The following is a 22672-nucleotide window of genomic DNA, read 5'->3' on the forward strand; positions in this document are numbered from 1 at the left end:
AGACCAGGCTGGCCTTAAACTCAGAGATCTGCTGGCCTCTGCCTCCCTGAGTGCTAGACTTAAAGGCATGTGCCACCATGCGCAGCTGAAAAGAGCACGATTGTTCCAAGAATATGGAATTATGACAAAAATAGATCCAGTATTCAGGACATCAGTCCTTTAATTTTAATAACTTTGTGTCCAGAGATTTAGAGTGAATCCTTAGTTTTAATATGTGACATTAGTTACCTGGGAGATAAGACATGATTATGTTAGTAAACTTAAGTAAACTGGCAGCCACTAGTTAACATCTTCCTTATGATAAACATTGCATTATTTTTTACTTTAAATGCATGCACAGAATGAAGAGTTACCTATTTGCATTATTTCAGGTCCAAGCTGAGCTTGCAGAGCTCCCAAAGAACACTGCCATGTGAGATAATTTTGCAATGGCAGGGAATGGCTGCAGAATGTCTGCCTGTAGAACTACAGTCTACACCAAATATAGAAAAATTAATTTGGTGGGATTTTGCTGTCCTCTATTACTTCCTCAATGGTGAAAATGTTTTTAGTTTTAGCAAATAAGTAATGTGACAACTTTGATAATTAAATACACTTTTATAATTTAATTAGTATGCTCAGAAATTAGGCCCATTTGTTATACTGATATACTAAACCATCATAAACCATCAACAGTAACTGAGCTAAAATAATCTTGTTTATCTATGTTTAGCTGGATCCAGAACGAAGCTTGTTTGACCAAGGAGTGAAAACAGATGGGACTGTACAGCTTAGTGTACAGGTAATTTCTTACCAAGGTAAGTTACTTTCATTGACAAGTGTTTAAAATTTAACTTATGTTTTTATGATAAGATAGCTTAAATTTATTTGTTAAAGGTTTTTTAGATGAGTATCCATATGATTTGCATGATTTTATACTCACACTTTTGTTAAGTAGTTGTATCTGTCAGGGTAAAACTGAAAGTATAGCACATTGCACATAAATTAGATAGTGGTGCATACGAAACTGCAATAAATAGCAGAATCACATCATAAAGAGCTGGATTTTTCAAACATTTTATTCTCTGAGAATTTCGTTGTATTTTATCATATTCATTCCCATTCTGTAACAATTTATAATAAATGCTATATTTTTTTACAGCTGTATACCATTACTCTTAAGGTATAATTTTTTTCTGTGTACTTATTTATTACAATTTATTCACTTTGTATCCCAGCTGTAGCCCCTGCCCTTGTCCCCTTTCAATCCCACTCTCCCTCCCTGTGCTCCCCCCATTCTCCTCCCCCAGTCCACTGATAGGGGAAGTCCTCTTCCCCTTTCATCAGACACTAGCCCATCAGATCTTATCAGGACTGGCTGTGTTGTCTTTCTCTGTGGCCTGTTAAGGCTCCCCTCGGGGATATAATCAAAGCCTCTTTTCCCCTTACTAGGGAACCCACTTGGAGATTGAGATGCCATGGGCTACATCTGTACATCTGTTCTACGTTATCTCCATGCATGGTCCTTAGTTGGCGTATCAGTCTCAGAAAAGCCCTGTGTGCCCAGTTTTTTTGGTTCTGTTGCTCTCCTTGTGGAACTCCTTTTCCCTCCAGGTCTTTCAACTCCCCCTTCTTTCATAAGATTCCCTGTACTCTGCCCAAAGTTTGGCTATGAGTCTCAGCATCTGCTTCAATATTCTGCTTGGTAGAGTCTTCCAGAGGCCCTCTATAGTGGCTCCTGTCCTGTTCTCTGTTTGAGAAAGGGGAACCCTCCTCCATTGCTGGTGGGAATGTAAACTTATATAACCACTTTGGAATTCAATCTGGCACTTTCTCAGAAAATTAGGAATAGTGCTACCTCGAGATCAGCTATAACCATTCTAGGCATATATCCAAAATATGCTCAAGTACACAACAAGCACATTTGCTCAGCCATGTTCATAGCAGCTTTATTTGTAATAGCAAGAATCTGGAAACAACCCAGATGCCCCTCAACTGAGGAATGGATACAGAAATTGTGGTACATTTTACACAATGGAATACTACTCAGCATTTAAAAACAAGGAAATCATGAAATTTGCAGGCAAATGGTGGGAACTAGAAAAGATCATCTTAAGTGAGATGTCCCAGAAACACAAAGACACACATGGTATAGACTCACCTATAAGTGAATATTAGACATACAATATAGAATAAACATACTAAAATATGTATACCTAAAGAAGTGAAGCATGAAGGAGGACCCTAGGTAAATTGATCAATCCTCATTCAGAAAGGCAAACAGGATAGACATCGGAAGAGTATAATTTCTAAATATAATTCTGTTTTCTGAAAAAGCATTAAGTTTTTGCTTGACTAAATCTCCATTGAGGAGGCTCTGTAATGAGAAATCACCTCATTTTTATTTTTTCCTCTTCACAGAAACTACAGTTCTTAATATAGGGTTTGAATTTGTTTAGGATTTGGGTTAAGTGATAGGAGTTTGATTGAACAAAGTCAGACAATCTTTAGGGTCAGAAGATAGAGGGGTTGAGGAGATGGCTGTCTGTCAAGTTCTTACTGAGTGAGCATGAACACCTGAGAGTTCAGATTCCAAGCACCATGTGAAAAGTTGAACACAGTGGTGCTTACCTAGAATCCCAATGTAAGAGGTCAGAGAAAGGAAAATTCTTGTCGCTTGCTGACTATCCAGGCATATGAATTGGTAAGGTGCAGATTCAGTGAAACATCATGACTCAGAAAGTAAGTTGGAGAAAGATTAAGGAAGATGTCACATATGAACTCTTGATTTCCATGTGCATGCATACACCCATACACACGCACACGCGCACGCGCGCACACACACACACACACACACACACACACACACACACACACACACACCAGATAAAGTAAAAAGAAGGCAGCCAGCCAAAAGCAGTGGTTTGCAATCCTAGTACCTAAGAGGCAAATGCAGGGGGATAAGGAGTTTGGTATTTTGGTAAGCTCTGTAGTGAGTTTATGGCCAGCCTGCCTGTATTTGATGTTATTTATTTGGATGGGGTGTTCTCATTTTAATTTTCTTAGAAAGTTTGTAGAATCGTGAATGTATAGCTACTTATTTATGCACTCTCCTGTGGTTTCCAACTTTTTCAGTTCATGTCAGTACTTTACATTACTGTTATAAGAAGTGCCACTTTTTTTACCATCTGGTATTATATAGGTAATGCTTGTCAAGTTATATACTTAGGTACAATTTATTGTTAAAAACTTACAGCACTAGGTAAAGCATTTTTGGATAGTCTTTACATAGGTGTTAAATTTTATTATATTTGCTTTTATTTTTTTCTTCAAGCACATTTTTGTTTTTCAACTATTTCAAGATTAATTGCAGACGTAATTTTTTTCTATTTTATAAATAAATATCATCAGCACCTGTGTTTTCTTGATAACAGGGTCTTAGGTAGGCTGTGGATACAGCCCAGTGCTAGAGAACTTCCCTTGAATATGAGACTCTGTGTTTGATCTCTAGCACTTCAGTAAAAGAATGTTCATGCATTCTTCTATATAATCACTTTGTAATTACCAAAGCAAAAAGAATTAATGTTAACGTAGTACTGTCCCTGTTGAATTGTACTTATTGGCAATAAGGATATATTTACTTTCTCACTGTTTCAAGGACATCACTTTTTTCTTCTCTCATTTAGAAAAATAAACTTTTATTTCTTTGTGACTTGAGGTTTTATTTAAATTTATATTTTTGTTTCTCTTCACTGTTAGGAATTGAGCCAAAGTTAAACATTCTTGAAATTGTTAAAACGGCGGAAACGGTTGAAGTGGTCATTGATCCGGATGCTCACCATGCAGAAGCAGAAGCACACCTGGTTGAAGAAGCCCAAGTGATAACTCTTGACGGCACCAAGCATATCACAACCATTTCAGATGAGACCTCAGAGCAAGTGACAAGATGGGCTGCTGCACTGGAAGGCTATAGAAAAGAGCAGGAGCGCCTTGGGATCCCCTATGGTAATGAGACAGCTGTTGGTTCGGTGCAGTAAGAGTTAAATCTAGATGTACAAAACTCTACTGGGGTATGATAAAATGTTTTTTAATGTAGACTTTCTAGAAAGAATGTTGATTTTTTTTGATATATATATTTAGTTTTGACTTGTAACATACTAAGAACACATGATGAACAAATACTATGCTGATTGCTAGAATACAAAGAATTATTAGAAGAAATTTGGCCCTTAGCATGCTCACAGTGTAGTTGAAGAGAGGTGGGTGTCATAAAGTTTAAACTAATACAAGTAAAGCATGTCTTTAGAACCTCAAAGAAATCAAGCTGAATATTTTGAGGAATGCCAAATGGAGTTGATGCAGTTCATGAATTCAGGGCAAGCTTAGGCTTGTGTACCATGCCCTTTCTCAGAAAAACAAAATGTGGGCATCATAGTCTGAAGAAAGTGGGGGTGAGTTCATTCTGAGAGACTATGCTTCCATGAAACAGGAAACATTCAGAACAAAGCTTAGACTGGTATGGATGCAAGAGTACTTAGGATATATTGGATCAAGATTTATCTCTGACACTGTAGAACTGTTTTACATCATTGAAAGTGATAACTAAAAGAATGAATGTTGCCCATATGTCCCATAAGGCACATAGTGGCTGAGTGGAAAGAAAACAAGAGCATGTTCTTGTCATTTGTACAATAGTAATGCTGCCCAGATTTGCTTAGACTCGGTACTTTCTTTGGTAGTAAAATGGAAGAGAAAGGTGTAAACAGTGGTAAGGATGACAGATTGTGAACATGGAGAGAGGATATTCAAGTACTGACCTAACTTCTCAAGCTTGAGTGACGAGGACAATAGTCTTGAAACAAATCAGTTGTATCTTCATTAATGTGTTACTGTTTGCCTGGTACTATGTTAAATTCTGGACTAATGATGATACACAAGAACAGAGTATGCCTTTGATGACACAGTACTTAACCTTTATAGGACTAGCCTTAATACCTTATGCTTGCTGGGCAAGCATTTGACATCTAAACTAGATTCATAACCTTTGACAAATCTCTGAAAGTCTTTGAGGAAGTAGGGATGTCTGATAAACTCTATAATCAGTTTAGTTAAACTAGCCTTAACCTAGTTTCAGGAGCACAAATGTCAGACTGGAGATGAAGATACTCTGGAGTTCATTCATGCTGTGTTTGTATTTGAAGCTATAAAAGTAACAGTAGGTATTTGAGGACACCATGGAGAAGAACACTATTTCTAGCTCTAAGACTGTTCTTGTACGGCAGGGGAAAGAGAAAGAAAACAGGAAGGCACACAAATGCAAAGTGTAGTGGCATGCATTTTTAATTCAAGCATCCGGTGGCAGAGGTAGGCAGATCTCTGAGTTCCCAGCCAACCGGGGCTGCATAGTGAGACTCTGTCTCCAAAATGATGCCCCAAACCAATGGCACAGCTAAAAACAGAAGGAAATACTGTAGTAACACTGCTTGAGGGAGAGTTGTAGGTGGATAAGACTAGAGATGCTTTTGAGAAAGTCAAGAATACAAAGTAGCAGCTAGTTTGGTAATCATAGAAGTATTATCTAGAGTTAGATAAGCTGAATTATAAATTAACTACTCAGAAACAGAGAACTTGCATTAGAATTTTTTTTGAGGTAATAGAGAAGAAAAGTGTTAAGAAATAAGTTATCAGACAGATGGAGAGTTAGTGGTTTGCTTTTATCACTATTCCCTCAGTAGTAAGTACTCTACAGTGTTTGCATTGTATTGTGTGTTTTATTTAGACATGATTTAAATTATAGGCGTATATGCATCCTTTTTAAGCAAATACTCTACTGTTTTGTAGGAGGCAGTGTCTGAGAAATTTGGTATTCCTGAGGAGTAGCAGCCTCCTAGAACCAATTCCCCACATATACCAAGGGACAGCTTTATGCAATTCCATATTGTGGCATATAGGAATTTACCTTGGGCATGTGAAAGCTTGTATGGATAGTTTATTTGAGCTTTTTGACAGAAAGTTAGGACTCATCTGAGAAGGGGAGAAAGGGACATGAAAACTTAATATAACTACATGCAGTTCTTTGACTAATTTGTTGATAAATTCCAAGCAACACTGAAATATAATTAACTAGTTACAGCTACTTTAAATCTCTGAAATATTGACACACATTGGGAAATTCTCTACAGTTCATATTAATATAAACTTGTTTTCTATCTTGACAGCAGCTTAGACACTTCTTCATTCATGTGGTTATATGTGTAGATATTTTTTAGTATTGCCCTTTAATCTGAAGATGAAATTAATAACTGTAGTTAGAAATCTATCCAAAGAGATGGGCTATACAAAATATTAAAACTTTAATAAAAAAACTAATTCAGTGTCAAATATGTATTTTCCTTAATGAGATATGAATATTAAAATGATAGTCTATGTTTGATATTTTTAAGTATTTTTTAAAAATTATTGGTTTTGCCAAATACTAACACCTAAGAACATATGTAGATTCTTAAATATAAACATATATTCACACAGAAAGTATTAAAGATTATATCTAACTGGATGTCCAGTTCTATAGCTGTCTTCTCCATATTGGTAAACTTCTTTCTTTAGTCTTCTTTCACAGGTCTGATAGGAAGAAAGAAAAGTTGCTCAGAAGCAACTTCTGAAAACTAGTACTTCTGTACTAGTTTTCTTGTCGTCCATCCTGCTATCTAGCCACAACTGTGTTATACTTTACACTGCTTTTATTCATCACTTACTCATCTTGTTGTGAATGAGACTTATCTAGCTTCTGTGTGCAACAAAGTCAGATTCTACACTTTTTCATGTTGGAGATTTGCTGGTGTGTGTGGCACAGTTTATGTGGTTTGTTTTGTTGTTTGAGGTGAATTCTTATGTTGTCAGAATGAACTTTTAACTTGTGGTCATCCAGCCTAAGCCTCCCCATTTACTGGAATTGCAAGTACCTGGCTTTCCTTTCTGTTTTACAAACTGATTTGTAACTTTCATTTAAGTTACTCTAATTGCCTTAGGACTGATCATTTGTTGTAAAATCACTACTGCAGTTATAACGACTTTAAGGTTGCCTAAGTTGAATATTGATTTCTTTTTTGTTTGATTAGTTTCTAAGATAGTCTCAGTCTAGGCCAGGCTGTCCTAGAACTCACCATGTATCCATCTTGTCCTTGTCCTTACAGCAGTCTTCCTGCTCAGCCTCCTATATATGCTATTGTAGTTACATAGGTTTGTGTATATCAAGACGTTTTCCTACTTTGAGTAATCTGTTAGTGTTCCTCATTCTCACGTATATCTGGAAGCAGTCTCCACAAGTTTAAAGCTCTTGCCTTAGCTTTTTTCCTTTGTAGTGCTGAGTCCTACATTTTCCATTAAATTTCACTTTCTTTTCAGTTTGATGACCCCATTCCATTATTATTGTCCTAGGGAACATTCAAGTTCTTGAGCACTGGGACTTTTTCATCTTTGTGTCTGGTCTTTATCTTAGTTTGGTTATGGTGAAAATTTTTTCCTTCATCATAATTATGCATTAGTGTCTAGTCACTGAATATGTATTCTTAAAATAATAATCTTGCCATATATTAAATGAGCCCCCTCCTTTTGACCCTTCTGCCTTTCTTGCTGTCTGGATTCAGTACAGCCTGAAGGGAGGCATTCTCTCTTTACACTGGGGCCCTCCTGGACAGACACTTTTGGTCATACTTTCTCTTCACTGAATAAATTGGTTGTTGCCAGCTTATTGTGGCTAGCTCTAAGAACTAGTTGAAATCTCCCCTCCAACTCTGTGACTTTGTGTCTTGGTTGCTGTGCTTGTGCATCTTGAAAAAAATAAAAAAAAAATGCTTCTGGCATTTCGCTATTACTTTTGAGAAAAGAGACAAAATATACTCAGCCAGTTCAGTATATTAAACCAGATGTTCTGGTATTATTGGAGGAAAACAAGTCAGACTAATATTTTTCTTATCTTACTTGATCTTGATAGTTTCTTGTAAGTTTTTAGGTAAAATGACCTTACTTTCTTAAATATTTTAAAGGGAGGTATGGTTCATGGTAGCTTGGCTAATTGAGAACCATCTTATGTTGTTCTGTGGTAGTATTCCAGAGCTGAGTGGCTTGCTTTCTCAGCTCTTGTTTGTTGCTGTATTCCTTCTCATATGCTCCATCCCTTCGTCATCCCCCAGCCTGACTCTCCCTTCTCTCATTCTTCTCTGTTTTGGCAACAGTGGAGGTTGGGTTCACAGACTCACAGCTGCTTGACAAGCACTCTACCACTGAGTTACAGCCTCAGTCCTCCTTCTCCTTTCTTTATTTTAAGACGTGGTCTCTGTAAGTGCCCAGGCTGGCCTTGAACTGCAAAGCCCAGGCAGACCTCGAACCTGTGATCCTCCTGCCTCAAACTCCTAGGTATCCAGGTTTATCTACACCATGAGGGCCAGCATCTTTTTTGTTCCTTTTTTTTTTTCTTTTGTTGTTTTCTTCCTTCTCCTTTTACTTGAGCCTTCCTTGTGCACTTCCTTGCTCTCATGTTCCTTTGCTTCTCAACTTTTGTTTTCATTCCTTCCCTGTTGCCCCTGTATTCAGCTACTACAGTATTAGGAAAACTATTCTTTAGTCTTTGTTTCTATCTTGGCTTGCTATGCTTTCAGTGGCTACTTCTTGGCTGTTCTGGCTTCCTGTGGTCAGAATGAATCAAGTCATTTGGCTTCCCTTTGCACTCTTCTGTACAGGTTTGGAAACCTGGAGCTCTTGTAGATTTTTCTCCTTCCTGAGATGAGAGCTGACAGTTGGACAAGCTGCCCTCAAGCCTCCTCAACAATTGAGGTTACAAGAGTGTGACCACACTCAATATCCTATAAAAATTGCTTTGTCTTCACCCATGTATATTATGGAATTTGTGGGAGATACTTTGTCACCTCAGTGTCTGTCTTTTTTTTTTTTTTTTAAGCATCTATAGGTTTCTGGCTTTACCCTCACCCTGAGATTTTTCTATTTTTCTGTTTACATTCAGAGAAAATAAACTTTATTCCCATCTTCCTACACTTTCCCCCTTCTCTTCTTTGTGGCTTTCAATCCTGTATGTTTTTATGTTTTTCTTTGGTTTATTTTAACTATAAATTGTTCCTTGAAAAAAAAATCCAATTTTTACTTTTTCACATATTTTCTTACTGAATAACATTCATTTATCGGGTATATGATCAGTACTATTTAAGTAGATAATCATAAAGCAAGAGTAGCAGTGCCAGAATTAACCCAGCATTAAGTGCTCCCAGATAACGTCTGCAATTGGGTGCCAGGAATATAGTAATGAAATCTTTATATATGCTGAAAATCTTTTATTTTTCTATTTGCAAATTTGGTTAGCTTGTAGAAGTAAAAATAACAGACAAGATGGAATAATTTTTGTATTCTTTGTGTAGATTCAACAAATGTCTATTCAAGGCAATCTGAAGTCAGATTTACCAGACACAGTCCTCAGAATTATGCCCTTGATGCCACTAGGGGAAAAAACTGAGTAAACGGGTAGTTAGAATGCCATATCGTAAGTGCCACCAAGGGTGTGTACAAGACAGCTAACCTTTTATTGGAAGGGATGAAGAAAGGGTGCATTGTACGCAATTTGAAGACTGAGGCCAGCTCCCTGGGATCCCATTTAAGTTTGTAAGACACAAAACCATACAGTGCTACAAAATACTATTTTTAGCTTAGGCAGTGTCCTCCAATATCTCCAAGATAATATACTTTAGTTGTCGTTTGGCCCACCAGAGAACAATTATAGTTTGTTTTTCATGATAAAATTCCAGACTAGCTGATGCAGAACCAAGTGACTCCACTGGAAACTCAGATTGAGAAACTGAGAAAGAACTGAGGAGAAAATGCAACATCAGCATAAAAGTTCTTCTTTAGGAAATTAGTTTGCTTCACCTCAAAAACACCTGTCTGGATTTCATTTGTGTATATATGTGTATTGAGAAATTAACTGTAAATTTCTATAAGATGGAACTAGGCTAAAGGTAATATTTTTCTTTCTAGATCCTATACAGTGGTCCACAGACCAAGTCCTGCATTGGGTGGTTTGGGTAATGAAGGAGTTCAGCATGACTGATATAGACCTCACCACACTCAACATTTCGGGAAGAGAATTATGTAGTCTCAACCAAGAAGATTTTTTTCAGCGGGTCCCTCGGGGAGAAATTCTCTGGAGTCATCTGGAGCTTCTTCGAAAATGTATAAAATTAGAGTTATTATCTATTTGCATTCTAACTAAGCTTAATTTTATTTTTTGTAACTTTGTTTTTATTTTATTAATTGTTAATAAGCAAACACTTGAGCTATAATAATTAGTATTCATTGTTATAGGTAGTATGAAAAGTTCTTTATGTATTATCTCAGTACCTATTGTTATGCCGTAAAGCATTACTTTCCTGATTTTTTAGTTTTATGTGAAGAGACTGGGGCTGTAAGATCCCTACAGAGTATTAGACCCAGGGAATATGCAAACTAAGAATCTAAGCTAGGCTTATACCAAATTCCAAAAAATCTCTTTTTTTTTTTTTTCTTTTTATGATAAGTCATTCTATATGGTTAACATCAACTCATGATCCTTTTGCTGCAGTTTCCCAAGTGGCTGGGATTACAGATGTGAGCCTGGCTAGAATCCAATTCCTTAAAATCTCATATGATGCTCTTTCGTTAGCCCTTTTCATGTGTTCTAATCATTGCCTTGTCTTTTCCTAGTCATTGCCTGCATTTCTAGAAACTTTAATATCAATTGATCACAGGAGATTTCCCTCCTAGTTTCTTTTTTGTGGGCTTAGGCATTTTTAAATGCCTTTACTGGTTATATAAATAAGATTTTAAGAGAGCCTCTGAGATTATGATTAAGGGACTATGAAGAAAACTTAGAAACCACCTGGCTGACCAAAGAGTTCAAATAAAGTTTTGGTTTAGTCCACCCCATAATTTAGTAACTCCTAAGGTGTAATTAATTAATTATTAAGTAATAATTAGTTCTTTGTAAGGTCTCTTTTAAGCCATTTTACCAGCAACCCATCCCCTCAAAGTGTTTAGTATGTTGTGATGCTAGCCAGACATCCATAGTTTTCCATTTATAAGTAAGGCAGAGTCTGTTCTTTTTGTTAGAGTTATGGATGGAAATGTCATGGCTCCTACTCTGTTCTACTGGACACCTGATATGGAAAGAGGATCATACACAGTAATTTGATGCTTAGCATTTTCACCCAGGATTCATCTCTGCTATTGAGTAAGAGATGAGCTCTGGAAAGAAACTCTGCTTGTTTTCTCTTGAATGGACTGTAGTTGTGTTTTGCATTGTTGCTAAGAGATTGACTATACTCATTGTCTGTGTAGGGTTCTTACCAGCTTCAGTTTTTATACATGAGTAAAGTGAACATCTTGGTTGTCATTCAGTGTCAGAGTCTCAACTGAATCATGTTCATTGAAACGTTTTGTTGTTGGAATTCTTGGAACTACAACAATAGTACTTAGAATAGTCTCCACCAAAATCATGGTTTTCCCAGTCTCTCCCAGATCAACTCTTTCTTGTGCTGTCACTTTCGGATTCACCTGATGTTTTCTCAAACTGTAAACACTATTACTCATTTGCTTTTCCTTGTCAGCAGACAAGACACTTGTTTATTCTTCCTTCTCTGTACAGGAGTTTTCATCAAAGACCTTCTGCTGTAGGGTTATACAGCCTCCATAAATATATCTTAGAATTGCTTGCCTCTCCACCATGGATCTTTGTCCTGCTCTAATGAGAAAATGGCATTTGGTTTTAGAATCTAAGGCTCAATTCAGCATTTATAGAACAGGTTTGATGATCCATAGGCTGACAGACTTTCTATTGTTAGTAAGTCTTTTCAGAACAGGGTTCATAAGCAGAAAGAAGAAAGGCCTGTAGCATAACTCTAAATGGACTGTTTCTAGGACAGAACTGTTACTAATCAGCATGCTGCCTACTCAGCCTTAGTGATCTCTTGTGAGGCTGTCTGGAGAGAGAGGACTCCTTTTCTACCTTGATTACTACTTGGCCCATTTCCATGTAGCTCCTAAGTTACAACTTCTTTCAGAGTCTTTTATGTTTGGAGAAGATAAATAAATATTCCAGGCATACAAATTCTTCAGCATGCTTTTGATGTGAACGTCTGTCAGCAAAGACCAAAGTCTTCAGGGAAAGAGCCGCTTCAAAGTCATACCCTTAGGTCCTGATGTGTCCTTATAACTGCCCCATGATCCCAAGGACTTTGCTTTTAAGCATTCTGTTTTATTGATGCGTGGCCAAAATTTGGGGGTCTTTAGAAGTATGATACTCAGGTTTCCTCTATTTTCTTGGATTACCTATCAATTTTCTGTGTTCTGCTTTCTGTGTTAAGAGTCCCTGAGAACCACACCAAGCTCAAGCCTCTGAGAGTCAGGGTTCTGGAGCTGAGTGTACAGGTTGCCAGCGTCTGTGCTACCTAGTAAATGTTTCTAACTTGTCTTCCATAAGGCTGAGCTCCTTAAATTCATTTAGTGACAGATAGAATAATGTTAGTGTTAAGAGCACTTTTTGTCATTGAGACTTTTAAAAGTATGGAGGAAAAATCTACCACAAAGCTTTAGCTGGGTGGTAGCAGCAAATGCCTTTAATTCCAGCATTCGGGAGCAGGGGTAGGCAGATCTCTGTGAGTTTGAGGCCAACCTAGTCTACAGCGTGAGTTCCAGGCAGCAAGGGCTACACAGAGAAGCCCTGTCTGGAAAAAAACAAAAAATAAGCAAAGCTTTAAAAGAGAACAGTTCTGAGGTAGAATGTTTAGAACTAGAGGTCTGATTTAAGCATATTAATCTTCAGTTTACTGAAACATTAACTTTGCATTGTGCTTCTTTAAAACAGTTTTCTTTAACATTCACAACAGCCTTGTGAGGTATATGAGATCTCATTTAGAGGTGAATTAATAACCTTGGTTTGGAATTTTACCTAAGATTGCTAAGATCTAAACCCGTATCTCTCTGAGGCTAGTCCCAAATAATTATTTAAGCCTTCAAACCTATGTGCCCCAAAGAAAATTCCATCTGGCAGATAGGTTTCAGACCTCATCTTAGTTTCCCAGCTCTTCTCAGCTTTTGTATCTCAAAATGGACCCATGCAAAGCACCTTTACTGTCTTCTTGGGATCCCAGTCTCATGACTCATTCATTCAGTCCAAGGATGATAACTGACAGGTTCAGTTTCAATTGATAGGCGCAGTTATGATAGACATAGTTGTCTGAAGTGCTAGGACCTGGGATGTGTAATTGTGGGGCAGAGTAGGGATAGCATTTGGTCTGGGGAAAATGACAGATTGAATGAACGATTATTTTAGAGGATTTTGTTTAGGCTTGTGTAAGTCAGGGTTCTCTAAGGAACAGAACTGGTAGCAAAAGTCTTTTGTTGAGCAGTATTTTAAACATGAGTAATCTGTAGCACTTAAGACTACAGTTTTACTAAAAACCTAACTTTAGGAATTTTATTCTAAGTTTCAGTTGTTGGATGTGTATCTTGTTTGTCTTACTGATTTTGGTTTTCATCATGAAGCTTTTTTTAAAGGCTGTGTTTGCTAAATTTATTTTTACTCTATTGAGAATTATATTTTTGGTTTTAAATGAAAATTAATTTTTTTTTGTGTTCTTCAGATGTTTTGGCAAGCCAAGAGCAGCAGATGAATGAGATAGTTACAATTGACCAGCGTGAGTATTCATTCCCATAAAATTTCCCATTTATCAGGAAGAAATGCTATGTTATTAGATAATGTCAAGTTAAAGCTTTCACCATAAATTTCTGACTCCAGAGGACTGAGGCTTCTTAACTAACCCATGTAGACCAGTAATAGAGGCCCTTGTGTTGGATTTGCTTACTTGAAAGCCTGTTTTTCCCTCTCTAAATTGAGAACTGATTATCCTCAACTATTCTCACATAGTTTTTTTTTCTTTCTACCAGCTTTGCCACCCTAAATACTCTATAGACATACTATGCATGCTTGAGGCTTGTTATTTGGATCTTTCAGTTATTGTTTAACACTTTTGAGACTTAAAGTTGTTGATACTTGCAACTCTGTTTCATTCATTTTGACTGCTGGATAGCATGTCTAAAAATGCCACAGACAACAATTAGTAAGTTTAAGACAGTATCAACTGTTTCTATTTCTACTCTTAAAATTCCAGTGAGCACTGTGTTTGTCACTTAAGGTCTTATAGACAAGTATGAGTTCCCAGTAGTCTATACTTTGACCATAATGGAAATCATTTCTATAAAAGAGTGTATGGTAACTTTGATAATGGATATTTGCCATTTTAATTTGCTACTTTGGAACGTGGAAAACTATGCCTAAGCTGAGATTCACAAACTGCAAGGGAAACAACTTTTTCCTTTGCCTAGGTCTGAGGTCTTTTCTTGACATAATTAGAGGAGCATTAATTTTTCTAATTAAATTTTTTATATTAGTTACAGTTTATTTACTCCATATCCCAGCTGTAGCCCCTTCCTTCATTCCTTCCCAATACCACCTTCCCTCCCTCATCTTCTCCCAGGCCCCTCTCTAAGTCCACTGATAGGGGAGGACCTCCTCCCCTTCCATCTGACCCTAGCTTATCAGGTATCAGGTCTCTTCATGACTGGCTGCAGTGTCCTCCTCTGTGGCCTAGCAAGGATGCTTCTCCATCAGGGGGAGAGGGGAGGTCAAAGAGCTAGCCATTGAGTTCATGTCAGAGACAGTCCCTGTTCCCTGTACTAGGGAACCTACTTGGATACTGAGCTTCCATGGGCTACATCCGAGCAGGGATTCTATATTATATCCATGCATTGTCCTTGGTTGGAAAAACAGTTTCAGAAAAGACCCCTGTGCCCAGGTATATTTGATCCTTGTGGAGCAAGAAACATTAATTTTATTGATTGCATTTATCTTTACTTTCTATATTAGAAGGAAAGTATGTTTTCTTTTTTTGTCTTTTTATTATTATAGCTGTGCAGATTATTCCAGCATCAGTGCAGTCTGCTACACCAACTACAATTAAAGTTATAAACAGTAGTGCAAAGGCAGCTAAAGTACAAAGATCTCCAAGGATTTCAGGAGAAGATAGAAGCTCACCCGGGAACAGAACAGGTATTTTTGCATAAACTCATATTATAAAACTTGTCAAATTATATATATGAAAGTATGAATATAAACTGTCTCTCTGGCAGTGTTTAGTTAATATTTACAAAATGAGAAGTTTGTTTTTGCCTTGGGTCAGATTGAACCAGAGGGCTTTTGTACTGTTTTTGACTTGTGTTAGCTTCTAACATGACCAATGCTTGTTCTGCTTATGGATTTAGGAAACAATGGTCAGATCCAACTGTGGCAGTTTTTGCTAGAACTTCTAACTGACAAGGATGCTCGAGACTGTATTTCTTGGGTTGGTGATGAAGGTGAATTTAAGCTAAATCAGCCTGAGCTGGTTGCACAAAAATGGGGACAACGTAAAAACAAGCCTACGATGAACTATGAGAAACTCAGCCGTGCATTACGGTAAGCATTTGTTTTTGTTTTTCTATTATCAGACTTCTCTAAAAATGTAGCTTTCTGTTCTTTATATAAACCTCATAGGTAATGAAAATAAAATACTTCTTAAGATTGTGTGGGTGTGCGCAGGTGTGTATGTGTGTGTGTGTTTGGTGATGAAATGGCTCAGTCACCCCAAAGCCTGCCCAGCTGAGTCCCATCTATGGATCCACATGGTAGGAGAAGAGAGCCAGGTTCAGGGTCACATACACATGTACACACCCAGAATAAACAGGGAATATGATTTAAATTTTTTTAAACTAGTAAGTTTTGTGCATTATGTTTAAAATAACTTAAAAGTTTTCTTGAAAATCAAGGTACATAAAGCTTTTTTTAAAATTCCTGAAAGATTGTTTTATGTGATTTGAAATTCCTTAAACAAAACCAGCCTGCTTAGTAATCATAAATATTTGTATAATTTGCATTATAAAGATGCTTTACATATTAAATTGATACATATTGTATCAAATATATGAATGCTGTCTTCTATTTTTACAGTTATATTTACAGTTTTATCCTTTTTCCTAATCCAAATACCCAAAAAGAGAACTTGGAATGATTTCCCTAACTACTATGCATAATGTTAAGTGGAAAGACCTCTGCTACCAAATGTTAGTGAGGTTGGTAATATTTCCACACTGTGGCCAGAGATGCAGAATCGTGTCAGGGAAGACTGGAACCTATGGCCTGCTAAGTTACTAAATAACTTCTTTCAGTAGATCACAAACAGAAATGTCCAAATATCTACATACACACTTATAACATCCTAAATCAGAAATCTCCCATATGCATTAGCAGACGAATGAGTAAACCAATTTTATGTTCAAGTATTAAAGATGAACTACTGCCACAAGTGATGATACAGTGATGTTCAGAAAAGGGTCAGGTTCAAAGGACAATATAGTAACTATATAGATACTATATGAGTGTATTGACTGTATAGTTTGATAAAATAGGAAAGGTAAACTACAACATTTATGGATTGCATTTAAGGAAAAAAAAAATAGAAAAGCAGTGAAGTTACTATCTCGAAGCAAGCTTGTGTTTTACCTTTTAGAGTAGGGATGGTTGGAAAGGAACAGAGAGGACTCTAGGTATTGATAGTCTGTTATTAGACCTAAGTGATACTTAATGGTAAATTGGCATTTTGAATGACTGGACTGTTAGCTTTTGTGTCTCTTCTGTTTATATGATATAGTTCAAAATTTAAGAGGTTTTAAAAACTAATTTCACAAAAGTATAGGAGGATAGCCATGAAATTGAATGTAAGGAGAAAACAAATGCAGTGCCTGCTACTGTATGGTACCTAGTGATGCATTCACTAGATTGAAGAAAGGAAGTATTAGACAAAATTAAGGCTGTGTGTGTGTGTTTTCTTTTACCAAAAAAAATGATGATTATACCAATACCTAATTACATTCTAGAAAGATGGCACCACTCTTTTTTTTTTTCTTTTCATTTCCCAAATCTCTAGTTATCATAAACTTGTATTTTTAAGCTGCATGACAAGCAGTTTGGTGGTTTGTAAAGCTGAGATTCAAATTCTCTGCTGATGTGTAATCTGATGTACAAAGTAGCTTTAAACTCAGGGGCTTTTTCCATAGAAAGTGTAGTAAACTAGCCTACTAGACTGGACCCCAGGTCTGCTCTGCAGTTGTAGACTGGGCAGCTGTGGGTTCTTTATGATGCACTTTATCGCTTTTCCAGTAGCCTGTTTCTTCTGACCCTTATATTAATTCTATTGGAGACTGCTAATGGTTTAGAGAATTTCTCCAAAATTTGGGGAGCCTTTATAAATTAAATGGAAAAGATGAAGGTATATCTATATTATATTAAAATATATCGTTAGATTTTATATAAAGCAAAAGAAGTGGACTTTACAACAATTTGTAGCTTTTTTCTGGATTTTTAACATAGCTTGTATATTATTGAGAGTTAACTATGGCAGTCATTGAATTCTAAGCACTTTTTAAAGAACTTCCCAGAAAATCATACTCCAACCAAGGACTATTCATGGAGATGACCTGGAACCCCTGCACAGGTGTAGCCCATGGCAGTTCAGTGTCCAAGTGGGTTACATAGTAATAGGAAGAGGGACTGCCTCTGACATAATCTGTTTGGCCTGCTCGTTGATCACTTCCCCCTCGGGGGGGAGCAGCCTTACCAGGCCACAGTAGAGGACAATGCAGCCACTTTTGATGAGAATTGATACGATAGACTAAGATCAGAAAGAAGAGGAGAACCTCCCCTATCAGTGGACTTGGGGAGTGGCATGCATGCAGAAAGGGGAGGGAGTGTGGGATCGGGAGGGGAGGAGGGAGGGCTTATGGGGGGATACAAAATGAATAAAGTGTAATTAATAAAAAATTAAAAAAAAAGATTATCCCTTTATTCAACAATTCTGTGAGGGTAAATACTGTTTTTAACCTCATTTTATAGATGAGGAATAAAGGATTACAGGAAATAGGATATTCCTGTGGCCACAAAGGCAAGAAGTCCAGGTGTGAGGCTTTGCAGCGTGGTCTCTGGTTTCTTGGTTAGGTTTTGTAGCCATTTCTAAGGCTCTTTTGTTCTGTCTTCTCTTTAGTAATTATGTTGATTTCTAAGTCAGTGTTATTGCAGTTGTTAAAAAATTATTTTGAAAGTTTCATGTATAAGATTTTGGAGTAATTAGGATTAAAATTTTTGTAAGTAGTGTTCTGGAGTTTGATTTGTAATGTTAAGTACTCTGTATGATGCATTTGATGGTAATTCTGCTAGGTTTCTGTTTGTAGAAAAGTCTGAGACATAGGGAGTACAAACTCTATTCTTTACAAGGTCCTAATATGTTTTTTCTTTTTAAAGGTATTATTATGATGGGGACATGATTTGTAAAGTTCAAGGCAAGAGATTTGTGTACAAATTTGTTTGTGACTTGAAGACTCTTATTGGATACAGTGCAGCAGAACTGAACCGCTTGGTCACAGAATGTGAACAGAAGAAACTTGCAAAGATGCAGCTCCATGGAATTGCCCAGCCTGTCACAGCTGTAGCCCTGGCAGCTGCCTCTCTACAAACAGAAAAGGACAATTGAGACATAGGACCTCCTAGGAGTCTAAGGTTTTTCTTAAATATTCAGAGCAAGCTTTGCTCTGACCTTTATTACTGAATTTGAATCTTATTTCTAGATTGTACAATCTGATGCATGATTTTTTATAAATATTTCATACTCTTGTGAATTTGGATCTTTTTACTTTGAGCATATATTTTAGAAAATGTATGTTAAAGGATTACTATGATGCCTGCAGAGTGAGAGCAGGTTCATCGTGGAGTAGTTTGCTAACAGTCAGGAAAGCTAAACTGGTCAGTATTAATGTCTAGCCCTACCAAAAATAGCCAGTAGCATCTGAAGATGAAAGTAAGGAAGCATTTCCAGGAAACAGCCTGGTGTAGCCACTTCGGGAGTGTAGGTGTTTCCTCTCTGCTGCTTTACGTAGAGCCCAAAAAAGGAAAATTTCAGCTAAAGCATGTGTGCCTGTTTCATCTAATCAAGCAGAGCTAAACGTTCATATCAAATAAAATGATAATTACTAAACTATCAGGTTATTAATTTATATATTTGCAAGTAAAAAATAAGTTAACTGGCAGAAGAGAGTGTTGAATGAGACCCAGGTTTAAAGCTGGCTTAACTCAAACCATTATTAATTGGTTTTCTGTATAGATTATTCATTATGTCAGGCCAAGGACTTAAATTATTTAGAGAGGGCTATTTAATTCAAATAAACCAGCTATTGCAAAAATTCCAAAATGATATCATTCTTTCTCTCAGATTTTAAAAAGTATACCTCAGTTAGAAAATAAAAATTTTGTTTCATTTGACTCCTTTTTTAAATTAATCTATAGTATCAGATTATTATGCAACACCATTTATATATTCAGTTCTGTGTTTCTGATAAAATGAAGACTTTAGATCAGACAAAAATGTTAAACCTTTGAAGATTTAACCTTTGAAGGAAATTACTTGTGAATAGTTATAAAAAGATATTTGACTTGGCACTGTAGGAGATCTTCTTGAAATAAACTTTCCCACTTGTTTCATTTTTTTTTCTTTTTGAATATTGCATATGTGACTAAAACTATTATATACATGGCCAGCTAACCACTTTCTACATATATGAAAACATAAATATATTCAAAAGGGAGATTATTATTTCTAAAATCTTTAAATAAAACTTATATGAAATGCCTTACTGCTTGCTAACACTAAGAAATGGCTAGAAAATTCTTTTTCTTTTTGTTTACTTTAAAGTATTATACATAAATCATGATATAAGAAACCTAGCATATAGTTTTCATAATAGAAAAGGAATACCTTTCATAGTATAAAGGGATTCCTCAGAACAGTATAAAGGGTACTTTACACACCTCTCTCATTTGTTTTTCTTTCAATTCATGCCCAAAAATGACTGTAGAAGAGCTGACTTGAGGGCAAGCACATGTGACTGCCGCCTGCTGTGCTGCCAGGATTGAGCAGTGGCTTGGCGGATAGGGACAAAAAAGAAGTTGCTTACCTCCTACATCATGACTTCCAGTACTGTGCTATCAGACTTCAACAAGTCCTGTTAGTTTGTTTATATTAAGTCCTTTAAGATTATACAGTAAATACTTTAAAACAACTAAATTGTTTTTGTTGTTGTTGTTGCCAGTAGGCTGGCAAATTATTAGTACGGTTTGATCAGCATGATGTGAATATTGTCGGAGTATAACAACAGTCTCTAGGCCCTGACTTCAGATAACAAAAAAGTAGCTGTAAAAACGCCTTTCCCCATCTTGAAGCCTGGGGACCCGTAAGCCACTGCTTCAAAACAGGACATTTCTCTATTACATCCAGAGATTGAGAGTCCTAGAGTTAGACTGTTTGGAAATACTATGTTAAAGTTCTAGACAAGAGGATAGATTTTATGTCTCATTTGTAGAAATGTATGTTTTAAAGGAAAGGAACATCCATATTTCTTCTAGGTCCCTAAAATTAAACATTCCAAAATGCTTACAAGCATTCTGTAGATTTTCTTTCTTTGGTAGCTTTTCTGTTAGTCGTATTTTGAACAGAGTTCTCAGAGATGAGATGCTCATTTCTTTTCACTTCTTGCATCTTTCTATGCACCTTCACCCAGGAAATGAGAGGGATTTCTCCTTGACTCAAGTTTTTATTACTCTGTCTCCAGTTAGATATAAAATATTGTTGTTTTCCTTGAGGCTACATTTTGCTATCTTTTTAAAAACAACCCACGTTGTGAAAAAAAAAAATAATTTGTAGTATTATTTGCTCAGTTTCGTCATGCATTTTCATAGAATTTAAGATACAGTCAAACAAAAAATATAAAAGTGTTTGTTGTACCTTGCAAGTTCAAGAATAATGAAATGTTCATTTTTGTTTTAAAACAATTTTTCATGTGGTGTTTACATTGAGCTCATTTATACATGTGCTAGCCTGAAGTCTGAACGTTTGTGTTGGCATGGAAAAGTCCACCTTGTCAGGCAGAATTGCTGTGTGGTTGATCTCCACGCAGTGAATTCACTGATTACATTCATTTTGGTGTCAGTCCGTGTAAGTAAATTAGGAAAAATTATTTAACTTTTCACCTCTGATAAATGGTGATGCTCAAGTATGATTGAAAGAGCCAAATATTTGTGGCAAGTTCTGTTATTTTCTGCATTTGCCATTTATGCTACTGCCTTTTATGAAGAACTAGTGTATCCTTGGAATAGCACAAAAATGTTTTAAAATTTATAATTGTAAAACAAACCTGGGACTGACTGATCTTCAGATCTAAAGGCTATAAAAATGTTGATATTTCAATATTTCACTTATTCCCAAGAAAAAATATTCTCAGTCTTTTGTAGAAGGGAGGAGAATTTTTGCATACATTTTTACTCTTTAAATAAAGACACTTATACTATCATAATAACAATTATGTATTTCTTTGTTTTTTTGTAATTTTACATAAAACAGTTATTTTCTATTTTTACTCAGATAAAAATATTTGTGCATAAAATGTAAAAATAGTAAATGAGAAAAATAAAATTATTATACAATAAATTCTATGTTGAAAATTTTTTGGGTTTTGTTTTCTTCAGAAAAAAAAAAATTTCAGATTCCTGAAGGTTTTAATTGGTTTAAAATCTTAACAGTCCGCTTCTGATAAATGTACATACGATTCCTCTGTATTTCTTTTTACTGAAAGCCTATCAAAGTATTGATCCCCCAGAACACACACACCCCAAACTGTCAGTGTGGGGAGAACAGATTCTGCTGAAGTGTAATTAGTTGGTAGAAAGTAGTTGGTAAGAAAAGTAGCATTTTCTCATCCACAGAAATAAGGTTTTAGGATAGGGACAGGAAAACCACTAAGGTTGAACACTTGTCAGAAAGGCAAGCTGAAAGCTGGAGAGATAGCTCAGTGGCTACTTACCGTTCTTACAGAGGACCCAAGTTTGGTAACTCTAAGGGATTGATACAGCCTTTTCCTGGCCACCACCAGGATCTGTATGCACATGCAAATACCCACAAACAGAAACACACATAATTGAATAATAAAAATAAAATTTTAAAAAATGCTCCTTAAAAATAACAATTGTTAAACTATATAAAGCCCCCCACACACACCCTTTGATTTAGTCAGGGTCTCACTATGTAGCAGTCTCAGTCCAAGCTTGTGATCCTCCTCCCTCTGTCTCCTGAGTCCTAGAGTGACAGCATGTTTCAGACAAGACATAGAGGAATCAGGAGTCTCATGTATGCACAGATTTTCCCTCCCACGCCTCAGTTCCCAAAATAATGACATTGAGACTTTATTATTTATGAATAAACGACTAGGCCATCAGCTTTGATTCATTCCTTGACTAGATCATAAATTACCCAGGAATTCTATGTGTTGCCACATGGCTTGTTACCTCTCTTCAGTTTCATATATCCATCTTCCTCAGAGTCCAGGGTGAATCTCTCACCTCTGACTCTCCCGACGTTCATCTCTCTCTGCCAGAACTCCTACCTTCTGTTTCCACAAGAGATTCCACATTTCCCCCTTTTAGTCTAATAAAAGGCTCTTTCTCTTATAATAAACTATA

At 36.4% G+C, this 22672-nt stretch overlaps 1 protein-coding gene across 4 annotated transcripts in view; it reads left to right on the forward strand.

The window, feature by feature from the left end:
- The window catches only part of Gabpa (GA binding protein transcription factor subunit alpha), a 29462-nt gene extending 7818 nt beyond the window's left edge, over positions 1-21644 (forward strand). For 3 of the 4 annotated variants that reach the window (XM_055614827.1, XM_055614826.1, XM_055614828.1), the window contains exons 4-10: positions 713-797; positions 3739-3984; positions 10021-10215; positions 13662-13715; positions 14987-15127; positions 15340-15532; positions 18410-21644. In XM_055614827.1, the coding sequence (XP_055470802.1) occupies positions 713-797; positions 3739-3984; positions 10021-10215; positions 13662-13715; positions 14987-15127; positions 15340-15532; positions 18410-18638 (1143 nt within the window). In that variant the 3' untranslated portion in view covers positions 18639-21644. The remainder of the gene's footprint in view (positions 1-712; positions 798-3738; positions 3985-10020; positions 10216-13661; positions 13716-14986; positions 15128-15339; positions 15533-18409) is intronic. The other variant, XM_055614829.1, reaches the window with a different exon arrangement.
- Positions 21645-22672: the final 1028 nt, after the last annotated feature.

Source organism: Psammomys obesus, unplaced genomic scaffold (assembly GCF_907164565.1).
Source record: "Psammomys obesus unplaced genomic scaffold, mPsaObe1.curated_primary_1811, whole genome shotgun sequence".
In the NCBI taxonomy this organism is placed as follows: Eukaryota; Metazoa; Chordata; class Mammalia; order Rodentia; family Muridae; genus Psammomys; species Psammomys obesus.